The sequence below is a fragment of the Halyomorpha halys genome, unplaced genomic scaffold (genome assembly GCF_000696795.3).
Source record: "Halyomorpha halys isolate HHAL.00 unplaced genomic scaffold, Hhal_1.1 Scaffold331.1, whole genome shotgun sequence".
Lineage (NCBI taxonomy): Eukaryota > Metazoa > Arthropoda > Insecta > Hemiptera > Pentatomidae > Halyomorpha > Halyomorpha halys.
Genome location: NW_027116263.1, coordinates 197,415 through 211,307, shown reverse-complemented (window position 1 = coordinate 211,307; position 13,893 = coordinate 197,415). Strand labels below are relative to the sequence as shown.

Below are 13,893 nucleotides of genomic sequence, written 5' to 3'. Positions count from 1 at the left end.
CATGGACGTAGGCAGTATTTCGCCATGGGGGGGGAGGGAGGGAGGGGGGCAGGCCCACACACATAATATATATAAAGTCCATCTTGAAACGTTGGGTAAAAGAACCTGCTCCCCCCCCCCTTGGTGAAATCCTGAGTATTAGGCAATTGACATTTCATATATCCTTCATGTTTAAGACCGATATTACTCACGGATCCATGTACTTTTTTCGACTTTGAAATTCTACTGTCTTACTATCTTCGATATTAAATTTTTAATATTAGAATACATATTAAAAAATAAAAATATTACAGATATTACAAAATAAAAATATTAGATATATTTATTTTATCTTATTACTTACTTCACAGGTAATAAACATTTTAATTATCAATTAATTAATTTAATATCCAAAATAGTCTCAACACTATATATTTATTTATTTGTCCTACGTTTCGGCCCTTCCAGCCATCCTCAGGGACATCTTCAACATAAATTTCCTCTCACATTAATTGTTTTCTCCTTGCAGGCTATTTTGCCCAGGTCAATATCTTTATTTAAGTCAAAAACCTTTCTATTTAAAATTTTAAAAACCATTCACTTATCTATTCTATAATATTGTCCACACTATAAAAACCCACACCATATAACAAACCTTTTATATAAAAGGTTTGTTATATGGTGTGGGTTTTTATAGTGTGGACAATATTATAGAATAGATAAGTGAATGGTTTTTAAAATTTTAAATAGAAAGGTTTTTGACTTAAATAAAGATATTGACCTGGGCAAAATAGCCTGCAAGGAGAAAACAATTAATGTGAGAGGAAATTTATGTTGAAGATGTCCCTGAGGATGGCTGGAAGGGCCGAAACGTAGGACAAATAAATAAATATATAGTGTTGAGACTATTTTGGATATTAAATTAATTAATTGATAAATATTACCTGGTCTCGAAAAATTTTGAAATAATATAATTAAACATTTTAATGTTTTAATTTTTAAAAAGAACTTATTTACACATTATCTATATTGTGTATTCAAATATAGGGCGTCTCTAAAATTGTTTGAGGGGTATGGCATTTCCTAGGTAGCACGGTGGCACCGGGGTAAGGTACGACGCTGCTAACTCCAAGGACCCGGGTTCGAATCAACATGAAACAGAAAATTGTTGCCTGGTACACTGTAGCCGTGAGTCAACCCTGTGGGTTCTGGAGCCCTCCTGAGGTCCACGCAGCCTCAAACATTGGGTAAAAATCTAGCAGTCGTGCTTGATTCTGACCAAATCACCTCCTTGCACAACCATTGGTTTAGTTACAATACTTCCTTATAAATTACTGAACTCTTGTCCCTCCATGGGTTGTAGCGGTACAGATTTTAATTTTTATATATAAGAAGATGGTCAGGGTTGTGGTCACAAAAAGAACAAATAGTTTGTAACTATTTAATGTCCGACGTTTCGCCCCACTTTGCGAAGCCCTACATCAGGGCTACAAAAATACAATAAGGTAGGATAAATATTATGTAAAAATAAAGAAATTACATATAAATAAAAGGAAGGAAGACATAGAATAGTATTAATATGTCCGACGTTTCGCCCCAATTTGCTGTTCGACCTTTCGCTTTGAACAACCCTGATGAAGCCCTGCAAAGTGGGGCGAAACGTCGGACATTAAAATAGTTTTAAACTATTTATTCTTCTTTTTTTGACCGCAACCCTGACCATCTTCTTATATATAAGTTAAATGGTTTCTTTGTGGAAACACACTTTTTTTCACTTTGTTCTACATTTCAGAAGCTCACTTTCTTGTCATATCTTTTATTCTTGTTTCTCTAAATTCTCAACACTTATTTAATTATTTCTATATTTACTACCCTTCCTGTTTCATTTATATTCATGTATCGTATCTTTTAATTTATATTCATGTGTTACCTTCTTAAGTGTATTTATATTAATTACTTTATTATTAATTTTCTATTATAATTTACACTTCTCTATATCCCCACTCATTTGGTATATTGTCTTTCTTAATCACTTACACATATTGTATCCCATTACTTTATACTTTATTTTTCCTTTGTTTTTCTATCTATGAATGTTTTTTTTTTATATATCTCTTCTCCCCCTCTATTATGTATATTACCATTTATCGTTTACCTAATTTAAATTTTTTTTTTTTGTTTAAATTGTTTTCTTTAAAATTATTTTCGTTATTGTGGCGTGCTAAACTGCCATCCCCACTTCTGCCAAAACAAACGGCTCATTCTGGTATGTATCAACAGGTATGAATTCTGTCACATCATTTGATTTTATTCTTTTCTTTTTTCATCTCTTAATTTTTACTTTCTTTAATATTTCTTCTCTTTTTTTATCTCTTATCTATCTGTTACTATAACCCTTTTCATTTACTGTTTACAACCTTTAATTTTTCTCATTATATTTTACTTTTCATTGTATACCCCTGTTATTTTCCACTTATCTTTTTTTCTTCTTTGTACTATTTTACTTTTCATTGTATACCCCTGTTATTTTCCACTTATTTATTTTTTTTTTTTGTAACTGTGCCAAGTGTTTGTATCTTTTTTAGCCCTGACGAAGCCCTGCAACGTGGGGCGAAACGTTGGCTCAATAAAAATGGTATACCCAGTTACTATTTGAGTTTTTTTTTACCGCACCCGGACCATTTTCCATTCATCTATACACACGGTCACTCAATAATCTTCCAGTTTCTTTTTTAAGTTTTACGGTCAACTATATATGTATATATTTATATTTTAATTTAATAACATTTCTTAATTGATAAATGTACGTCTACTCTCTAAATTAAAAGTACATCAGATTTTCCAATATTTCTACTTTTATTAAGGTCCTAATTTTCCCATAATTATAATTCTAATGTTTGATGTTTAACTCTTGATCTACTCTTTGGATATAAGATTCTCCTGAATTTATTGGGTCGATTTGATTAGACTGTTCCTTCTAGTCTTCTTTAAATTGCTTTGAAATAAGAACTTTTCCTTGATCTTTGAGTATTACGAACTTACGTCCATTTCCCTATTGAAAGGGCGGGAAATTCATTTTTAAAAGGTTTGTACAGTCTGGGCAAGAAGTAGTTATTCCCGTCTTTTTTTGAGGAGTAAAATCAAATAATTACCTCCCTCACCATATATTCCATGTATAGGTAAGTAAAAAAATTAAAAAAAAAAAATGTTTAATTGAAATCGGCGTCTCTAGATCCGTAGCCTACTTGATCAGTCAAAGGAGAAGGCCTTGTAGAACATCTGTCATTGTGTTGAAGTTTTCTGTGATACACAGAAGTGTAAAAGGTCAGTAATTGCTTCTGACCGTCCCGAACTGTATGGATCATGCGCAATAAGATTTCCCTCCCAGAACCCGTACTGCACGAGCTCCTTAAAGTTACAATCAGGAATAGTTTTCGGGACTCTACAGGATATTCGTCGGGAAAACATATGCTTCCTCTGGGTTAATATCGGTATTAACTTTTTCGAAAAACTTAAGAAGACTTGAATATGATGCATACATATTTAATGTTCTTACTTATTACGAGTTGCTATAATGGCATTTCACAGGTATCTGTCCACTATTTTTATATTTAATATAAACAAATAAGGCGATTTCTCAAGTGTTTTTATGTTTAGTGTTTGAGAATTGAACAGTATTAATTTTTTGCAAAATTTATTTTCCCATCATTTTAAGAAATAGAATTTTTAGATAATAATTGGACCACATTATGCATTAAAGAACTTAACTGCGCAGTAATTAAACTAGCAAAAGTAAATATTGTTACGATTGCCATGGTAAGATAAAAACACTGGCGATATCCGCGTAGACAAAAGGGATTATGGGGAAAAACAAAAACACGAGCGATATATTTAGAAGAGTGGGCTTTGGTTTTGTGAAGGGGAATCTTCAGCACGTCCTGGATAAAAGAGTTGTGGCATTTCATCGTTAGAGATTATATCTCTATAATTCTGGTGATACGGTGACCGGAAAGGAAATATCGGATAACCTCGTGTTCTGCCAGGAGTACACCCAAAGACTACGTGGGGTTCGAACTAAATTTTATTTTAATATCACTTTTATATTCCTTTGTGCAGTAATGTAAATAATAGTTGATAACGTTAATCATTTATGTTAAAGTTAAGTCAACCTATAAGTTCTCATTGTTTTATTCACTGATATGAATTCTTTTCATTCTGTGTACATATATTTCTTCTTATCATTAAACTTTTGTACATATAGTTCTTCGTTGATTCTTATGGATGTACACTGCTTTCAACTTGTTAATTTTACCTATGTTTTTTTTTTTGTTATGTTTACTTAATATTTCGATAATTCAACAGGTGGAAGGTAACACACATAGGTTTACTGTTATCTACATGTTAAGGTATTCGCCAATGGTCATAATTCGATTATTATTTATATAAGGGTATATTGTTTCGGGGTTATCGTTATTTCCAAGGAAAAAAGTAAAGTGGCGCCTAAGGAGCAATTTATTCTTTATTGTTTTGTCTTTTTTCCCTTTTGGCGATTATACTTATTTTTTTTTATAATTTTCCTTTAATTCACCCCCTTCTCTGCTGAGCGTGAGCAAGTATAAAGGATAAATATATAACTAAGGATAGATCAAAATTTGTGGTTATAATATCTTACTATTTAATGTAACAAAAAAAAATATATATATACACTCATATCAATAATATAGCTAGGTACTTCTGACCAGAGTAATTAGCTATTAGTTTCCTCCATAGCTAATTTTTGCTCATCTCTGCTTCTGACTTCTACTAACTGCATATTAATTGATAAAGTGTTCATATCGGTAAAAACATGTTCCACAAAAATAATTCTTAATTTTAATATGATTTAAAAATCATATATATATTTACCATAACTAAAAATAACCAAATAAAAAAAAAAGTTCAAATTTATTTTTCATTTCATATTTCGAGGCAGTCTGGGTACAGAGGCAATTTTGTCCTGGGAAAATTTCTTTGATAAAAAAAAAAAAACCATTGAACTATCTTTAACATTTTATATCTTTGATATAAGTCACCGCGTTCATAGGGCTTAAGTCACTTTTCGAGCATTTGGAGATTATGTTGTATTATAGCACCAAATTAGAGCTACCATTTGGTAATAAGGTCTTTATGCTTCAGATAGACTTACTACTATATTGTTTTATAAAAATAACAATTACAAAAATATCAATAATTAGATTTTACATAATATTTTGAACTTTGTTTTTGCTCTCCTGAAAAAATCATATTTTCAACTTAAGTCCTTATGACTGTGCATCAAAGATATAATAATGTTGAACTCTAAACATTAATCCAAAGAAGAAATTTAAAAAATATAAACTTTAGTGAAATATCACAATATTTCTGGCAAGAAATGGATTAAAGGATTTCTATATTATGCAAAAATGGTCTCCCAAATTTTTTTAAGGCTGAGATACTACAGGATTCAGTAACGAGGTGTAGATAGTTGACTGTAGATTTATAAGTAGAGAAGATGGATGGGGAGGATGTGGTCAGAAAAAGAACTCAAATAAACAAAAATTATTTGTTAACGTTGTGCCAACGTTTCAACTTGAGTTTCAGGTCTTCATCAGAGAGTTTGTGGCTAAGGCTAAAATGAGTTCAGCTGGTACCAGTTTGGCCACAATCTCTGCTGAAAGCTGTGATTTATTAACAAAAATTAGTGATAATCAGGAAGCCATAAAATTAGTGATAACCATAAATTAGTGGTTTGAGGTGTAGTAAAAAATAAATCATGTTGTAATAAAATATACTGTTGAATTTATTACTTTCCTTTATAAATATTTTAATAAATTTTCCTCTATGAGCTGTTAATAGTTGACTGTAGATTAATATGAATAGAACATGGTCGAGGGTGTGTTCAGCAACGATACACAAATAAACAAAACTTATTTATTTGTGCCGACATTTCAACCTGAATTTCAGGTTTTCACTTTTTTTTTAATATTTCTTCCTATTTTTCCCACTTTCCCTTCCTCTTCTAGTTTCTTTCTTATTCACTTTTCCAGACATTCTATATTCATTTCACTTATTTTTTTATTCATCTATATTACTTTGTATCTGTTATCCGTTGTGACATATATTCCATTTTCATTCTTTCCGATTGTATCATAGATATCATTTTCTTTCACACATTTCATTATGTTTATTTAAATTGTTTTCATTATTTTTAAACAATACTGACATGTTTTATTATTTAATTCAATTACTCATCATTTACATTTTCTTGCATTATGTTCTTTCTTTATTTACTTGATCAATGTTTTTTTTTTTGTTATCATTTAATTGTATAATTCATCCCTGTACAATATTATATTTTATCTTCTATCAATAACAACTACTATCTACTTAATTTATTGTCACCTATATTTCAAAGTTTGTTTGTTATTATTTTCTTTTATGTTTATGTTTCTCTAAATAAAGATTGTTATCTCGTTATATTTTTTCAGCCTTGATAAAAAACTGAAATTGAGGTCGAAACATCGGTACAAATAAATGAGTTTTGTTTATTTGTGTATCTTTCCTGACTACACCCCCTCCCCCTCCCTCTTCCCTCCCCCCGACCATCTTCTCATCGTTTTCCTCAATATGTATTTATACCTTTTTAAAATAATTCTAACAGTTGTATCAATATCTGTTTCTTCTTAAGATTATTGATTATAATACTTAAAAAGACTTTTCCAGTACGCTAGGAAGGTAGATTTACACTCTTATTGGCGGAGACATTAATGCTCACCATTTGTTGTGGGGAAGCATGGACACCAATGAGCGAGGCGAAGCCTTGTTGGAATTTTAGCCTGAAAAGACTTAGAAATACTTAACAGAGGGGGCGAAGCAACCTTTGCTACAAGAGCTAGGAGAGAGGTTTTAGATATTACGCTGGCCTCAAGATCAAGGGATTAAAAGCCTTTGTAAAAACTGGAGGGGCACCTCAGACACAACACTGTCTGACCAGGTTGATGGGGTCTTTTCAGAGAGAGGCTGGAAGATGACTCTCCCTATGCGGTGAAAAGACTTTCCAGATCACCACTAGACACTGGATCTAGCCTACTTGAAAGAATGGTTATATCAGCCTACGAGGAGGCTTGTCCATTGAGAAGAAGCCTAGTAAAAAAGTCAGATGTGGTCAGTTGAATTGACTAAACTACAAAAAGACACAAGAAAAGCCTATAATAACGTTAGAGATCGACTGGGATGCCTCTAATAAGTATAAAAAAGAATTGAGAAGACATAAATGAGATGGCTGGCACAAGTTCTGCAGTAACATAGAAAGCATGCCGAACCAAAATCCTCTTGTTTAATGAAGTTATTAGGAAGCAATGGTCAACAGCCACTAGGTGCACTAAGGAAATCAGATGGGAAGTGGACCTCCAGTTTAGAGGAAACTTTGTCCTATTTAATGGATACAGACTTTTCAGGTTGCCAGCACAGAACAATAGACAACCCTCCAACCATGGATTCCTTCAGAGAGGCTAATGAGGAGGAGTGGGCATTAGTGGAGTCTATCATTACGGATGGGGCCGTGGAAGAGCTCAAGCTCAAGGCCCCAGGAAGGGACAGTATTCTCCCATGTATGCTCAAGGAAGGTCTTAATATCCTGCTCCCCTGGATTAGGGCTCTTCTTACAGCCTCAGCATTAGAATATATTCCTGAGACTTGGAGGAAATCATTAATAGCTTTCATTCCTAAGATTGGGAAGGAGGACTATCGCTAAAGGACTGTCGCTAAAGGGTATCGACCCATTAGTTTATCCTCCTTCCTATTTAAGATCCTGGAGAAGTTGGTGGCAGTTTTCCTTATAAGCAAGGTGCTACCAATCAACCCCCTTCATCCAAGACAGCATGCAGACCTCCAGGGAAAATCGATTGAGACTGCACTGCACTCCTTGGTGGGAAGGATTGAAAAGACCTTATTATATAAGGAGTCCGTTTTAGAACTCTTTTTCGATGTAGAAGGGGCATTCGACAAAACAAGGCCTGAGGCAGTCTGTAAAGCCTTATTGGACATTTCTGCCCTGAATGTGATTATCAGATGGGTCAGATTTGTTCTTAATAATAGAATAATTGTAGTTTCGGAAGACGGTACTTGGCTACAGGCACAGGCAGTAACTGGATGCCCTCAGGGGAGTTGCATCTCACCGTTGCTATGGTGCCTAGTTATGAATAGCTTATTGAGAAGACTTGAGGATGCTGGGATATTCGCGCAAGCTTTTGCTGATGGAGTGATCCTCATTAGTGGAAAGTTCGTGAGTACTATCATGGAACTTATGCAAGTTGCATGTAATGTAGTACAGACATGGTGTACTGAAATGAAGTTTTCAGTAAACCCAACAAAGACAGAGTTGATTCTATTTACCAGGAAGCGGAAATTGGGTATATTTCAAACCCCGATTTTCTTTGGCAATCAACTCCAAATAAGCCAAAAGGTCAAATACCTCAGAATTAGTTTTGACGCAAAACTGAACTGGAGATCTGATTTGCCAGAAATTAAAAGAAAAATTAGTGCTGCCTTTTGACAAGTAAGACGTGCTGTTGGCACTACCTGGGGTTTTAACCCAAAGGTTATGCATTGGATTTATACAGCAATAATAAGACCGAGAATTTACTATGGAAGTATTGTGTATGGTGGACAGCCCTATAAAGGGCTTCCCATGTGCGAATGACCAGTAAAATCCAAAGGATGGCCTGTATTGACATAATTGGGGCATTTGGCACAACACCTACTAAGGCATTGGAAATCCTGCTTTCCCTAATACCACTACACTTATTGGTTAAAGGGAAAGCGGTATTAGCCTATCTTAGAATGAAAGAAAATAGGCAGTGGACAGAGACAGGAGAAGTTAGTTTTAATAACTAAACCCTCTACTTCTAAAACTAAGCGGCTGCTAGGCCTAAACAGAAACGAACTCCGATTATTAATAGGAGTCCTTATAGATCACTGCAGACTTAAAAGACATCTTAAAATATGTGAAGTAGTTCCTGCTGCTTGTGCCGACAGGCCCCAGAGACTGCCTTACATTACATAGCAGATTGTGGAAAGATACAGGTTTTTAGGTTCTGATAGAATTAAAGGAAATGAGGCTTCCTCTATAGATTGGGAGTCCCTTTTGAATTTCATTAGAAAGTCGAAAAGGTTCGATATAGAGAAATAAGATATATAAAAGAGCCATTCCATCGGTCTGCCTTGGGGGTGGCAAAAAGGACCAATAGGCCCACTAGCCAGACTTGTTCCCCCTTCCATTACCAGTACCAGTAAGATTATTGCTTCAGCTATTATTATAATTTCATTAATAAAAATAATTTTTCTGAAAGTAAGGGTTAGATATGCAATAAAATATACTAATGAAATATATTTCATTGCAGTGTTTCAATTATTCCTGCACCCACAAGCATTTCGATTCTAGCCATGGTCAACTTTTTGTCTCCATTAAAATTAGTTTTGATTTTCTCATTCTTCACATGCACTGACATCTATTTGGTTTCATTTAATTTTAATTTTTTTATCTGATTTAGTTTTTATGATTAAGAGGAATTAGATTATGTTCATTCTTATAAAATAATCTTTTATTTATAACATTATCTTCTTTTTTTTTTCTTTAAGGGAAAAGTAGTACATTTTGGACTAGTTGTTGAAGATAGTACAAGAGAGGAAAGTACACCTATTGATGATGGTCCCAACAACTCGACTTCAACTTCACTTCCTCCTGATGATGTCAACAACTCGACTTCAACTACACCTCCACCAGATTGTACAATAGTTAGTATTTGCCCTTATACTTATTCTAAATTTATAGGTGACGGTGTTGGACATTGTTCAAAGAGAAATTTTCGTACGTGTGTGTATGAAGTGAGCCTTCAACCTAAAGCTAGGCATTACATCACTTTTTATTCGTGGACTGTATTTGAATATTAATTACAAAGAAAATTGGAAAAAAAATCTATGGAATTATTTACAACATGGTTGGGAGTGCGGTCAGTAAATAACACAAATAAGTTGAGAGACCTTATTTAATAGTACCAACATTTTGGACAGAGTTTCTATCCTTCATCGGGTGCTGGCTGAATAGTTTTCACAGGGATTAATGTGATTCCCTGGGCCCAAAGTTGGGAATGGAAGTGGGACCTCTGTTATACGATATTTAGGACATTTATAGTCACGAAAGTTGAGGTGTAGGTCTTAAAAACCTCAGAACTGCAACTCCCTGACCTACGGAATCAACTTTTTAGTACAAGAGTCCAAGAGGAGAAAAAAGATAGTTGTGAAAACTATGTATAATTACTAGTAAAAATTGATGAGGTAGAAGGAATAAAAAATGGCAGTCATTTCAAAACTTAAAAAAAAATATTAATTTTTCATTCGGAGTTGTATGTCTTTAAATCTGCCTACAGCCCTAGAGTCGACCTAAGAGAACTTCATTTAGTAGTTTCAAGTAGAGTAAATTTTTTAAAACATGAGCCCTAATAGAGCTATTTATGTTCAGTAGTTCCCGAGATATAGCTTTTTAAATTGCAAAATTTCATAAAGCACTGAAAAATCAGTAGTTAATGAATTTATTTTGAAAAATATGTATTTCAAAAACTGTTTGACATATAGATGCCTATTAGCACTCAAATTAAAGCTAGTTTAATGTACTATAAAGTTGTCTATCTTCTTAAAGTAGTTTTCATGATATTCAACAAACTAAATTTATAAAATGTTGATTTCTAGTTGTTCGGACAAAAATTTTTATTTATGAAAAAATATATCTCAGAAACCATAACATGTACAGATGTCTGCCTGCACTCAAATTAAAGCTAGTTAAATGTACTATAAAGTAGTGTACGGCGTTTATCTTCATAGAAGGTAGTTTTCATGATATTCCACACTGGATTGATATATGGTTCAGGTTTTATCGGCTACATATTTGTGTATTGTTTTATGTAATATATGTTTTGTTTTTTTATCTTGTCCTTCATGCTTGCCCAATTTCTTGTTATTTCTAAATTTAAATAACTATATTCATATGTTTTTATTTTATTTTTTATTATCTTTGTAATAGTAGTTTTTATAATATTCTTAAAAATTTGATCCAAACAACTATAAATTAACATTTTGTGAATTTATTGTGGATAATATCATAAAAACTACTATCCCTACAAAGATAGATGCCATAAACAACTTTATAGCACATGAAACTTGCTTTAATCTGAGTGCTAATCGACTACTGTACATCTAATAGTTTTTGAGATATAGATTTCTCAAAATAAATTCACCTACTACTGATTTTTCAGTCCATTCTTTATGAAATGTTGCAATTTAAAAAGCTTGAAATAATGTTCTCTTAGGTTGACTCTAAGAAATTAATTTCTTAATTTTTCTTGCTCCGAATGAAAAATTAATTTTTTATAATGTTTTGAAACAGCTGCCATTTTTGATTTCACCTTACCTATACTAGGTAGACTCATCAATCTGGACTAGTAATTATTCAGTTACAAAATAATCGAAAATTGTGGTGAAATAACTGCCTTTTTTTCACCTCGGCACTATTTATTTCATGGAGGCCCTATGGAATGAAAACTTGACATCCCACAATGATTAGAATAGGGTGGTACCCTGTAGATAACCTGTAATAGTTAACATTACATTTAGCAGCGGTGAAGATTCTGTTACGTTAAAACACGTTTACACCATAACAAAGACACCATGTTTTACTACCAAGTGCCTCAAATATTATAAAACATGGTACGTGCTAGTACTCCCCTATTTTCTGTTCTTATATCCATAAAATAAAAATGTGAGTAACAGTAAAGGATAGTTTTATTTTTCATTACACTCAAAACAATTGGGTAACATAATTTTGTGATTTTTGTTGGAGCCAAGTACCAAATATTATCCTCAAAATTTAATTATCAATTTCCCACATTTTTTCTGTTACCATGTTTGACAACCGATTCCCTTAAATGTTAAACTAAATAATCCCAAATTTTTTAAACTATTTTATAGCTTCTTCTGTAAAAGGCAGTTTTCAATTTATTAGGTCTACTTAAAACTTCTTTCCATTATTAGAAAATAATACAAAATAATAAATTTTCCATGTCTTTATAAACTTGATTGTATAATATAATTGCCATCATTATTTTTCACTTCTTGCTAGGGTGATGGCGATTAGTATTTCACATTTTAAAAAAATGCCTTATTTATAAAGGAGATAAAAAGATCAAGTGTCTGTATGGTATCTTCTTTGCTTTTGATTTTTTGACAATTTTTCTAAAATTGTTTGCCAACAATTGCAAAATTTTGTTTTAAAAAAAAATTGAAAGGACAGAAACATGTGATAATTAATCTTGTCTGTAAAGATTTACTATTACAACACTTATTAGACAAATTATCGAAACTTCTAACTAATTACAAAAGACTCATTTATATGACTGTAACAAATGCTATGTGGACTTACAGAGTTGAGCTTTAAGGGTCCCCTAAGCCATCAAATTCCCTATGTAATATCTAATATCCTTCAAAATCCTTAATACTCCTTACTTTGTCACAAATCAAGTCATCCATCAGGACCTCAATGTTCCATATGTAGCCGATTTGGCCTGAACCAGATACCAATCCTTCCCAAACACTCAAACCCACTTGTTTCGAACCTGTCTTTTCCTACATTACCTGGTAATCCTACTAGGGGTCTTAAAAGAAGATGGCCTCAAGATCTTCTCCTCTAGAAATGTTATTGGAGTTTTACCAATGGGCAGATTCTCCACATGTCTATATCATGTCGTGTTTTACTCATATGATGTGTACATACATACACAATGATGTATACATACAACTCACATCACATATACTTATCATATATATTTAGTACAGCTGTAAATATCAATAAATATTTTTTTTTTTTTTAAATGTATTTAAGATTTACTTATATTTTTAGGTACCACCATTATCAACATGGGCCTGGATTGTAATTGGGATCATATTGACAGTAATGCTTTGCTGCTTCTGCCGCTGTCCGGAGACTCTTCGTAATGTATTGTGTTGTCCTGTTATGGCAGTCTTATGTATCGCCTGCTTGCCTGTGCGTTGCTGCTTAAGTTGCTTAGGATTTGATACAGTGGAAATAAAGGCCTCCTCTCCTGCTTCAAGGTTTCAGTCGTTTCATTACGGAAGTACAACGCCTTCAGGATCTATATTTTCTAATGTTCAGTCCTTTAGTATGCGATAATTTTAATTAAAAATGTTTTTATTTTACTACAGAAAAAAGTTTATGTGATATACCACTATTTTTGTTTTATTTTGTTAGTGTTTCACCCAATAAGATAATTAAATGGAAAATTCAAGTATCAAAAGATCGTAAACACCTCTATTTATCATTTAAATTACTCGATGATTCATTGAGTAAGTAGCTGCACAGTCTTCCATCAAATATTTTACTTGTAAAAAATAAGAATAAACATTTTGGGTTCCTTACCCCATCTTTAGGACATTAGTTAATATCTATTATGTACGATATAAAAAGCTATTACTTTTATTAGTTTCTTCCAGCCTTATAATTTTATCTTCATTGTTAATTAAAGGATTCATTATCGCTTTTGAAGATTTTGGCAGATTTTATTGAAACTTGGCAAATATATTTTTCATTATGCCTTTTATCATTCTAATCATTTTATACCTTTTTTTCCCCTTTTATCATCCTAATCCTTTTACCACTTGCGCAGTGTGGGGTTACAATTTGTAGAGTCTGGACCTGATGTCTCGTTCTTGGACCATCTCTCTTCTTCTACTCCAGTCCATATCCCGCCTCTTGAACACCTCCTTAACATTTTCCTCCCAGGAAATGCGCAATCCCTTCATGTGAGTCTCATACGTCTTCCTGCCAGT

The 13,893-nt window shown here is 32.8% G+C and overlaps 1 protein-coding gene across 5 annotated transcripts in view; it reads left to right on the top strand.

Annotated features, from left to right (window-relative positions):
* Nucleotides 1–13,292, top strand: part of LOC106681376 (uncharacterized) — a 14,563-nt gene extending 1,271 nt beyond the window's left edge. The window contains exons 1-3 of one of the 5 annotated variants that reach the window (XR_001343236.3): nucleotides 1,123–1,226; nucleotides 9,637–9,792; nucleotides 12,947–13,292. Coding sequence is in view for 2 of the 5 variants with exons in the window: in XM_014421657.2 (XP_014277143.1) it covers nucleotides 3,508–3,567; nucleotides 9,637–9,792; nucleotides 12,947–13,237 (507 nt within the window). In the remaining 3 variants the exon portion in view is untranslated. Of the gene's footprint in view, nucleotides 1–1,122; nucleotides 1,227–2,232; nucleotides 2,260–3,285; nucleotides 3,568–3,781; nucleotides 4,047–9,636; nucleotides 9,793–12,946 lie in introns of those variants that run through there. The other 4 variants (XM_014421658.1, XM_014421657.2, XR_001343235.3 and 1 more) reach the window with 4 other exon arrangements.
* Nucleotides 13,293–13,893: the final 601 nt, after the last annotated feature.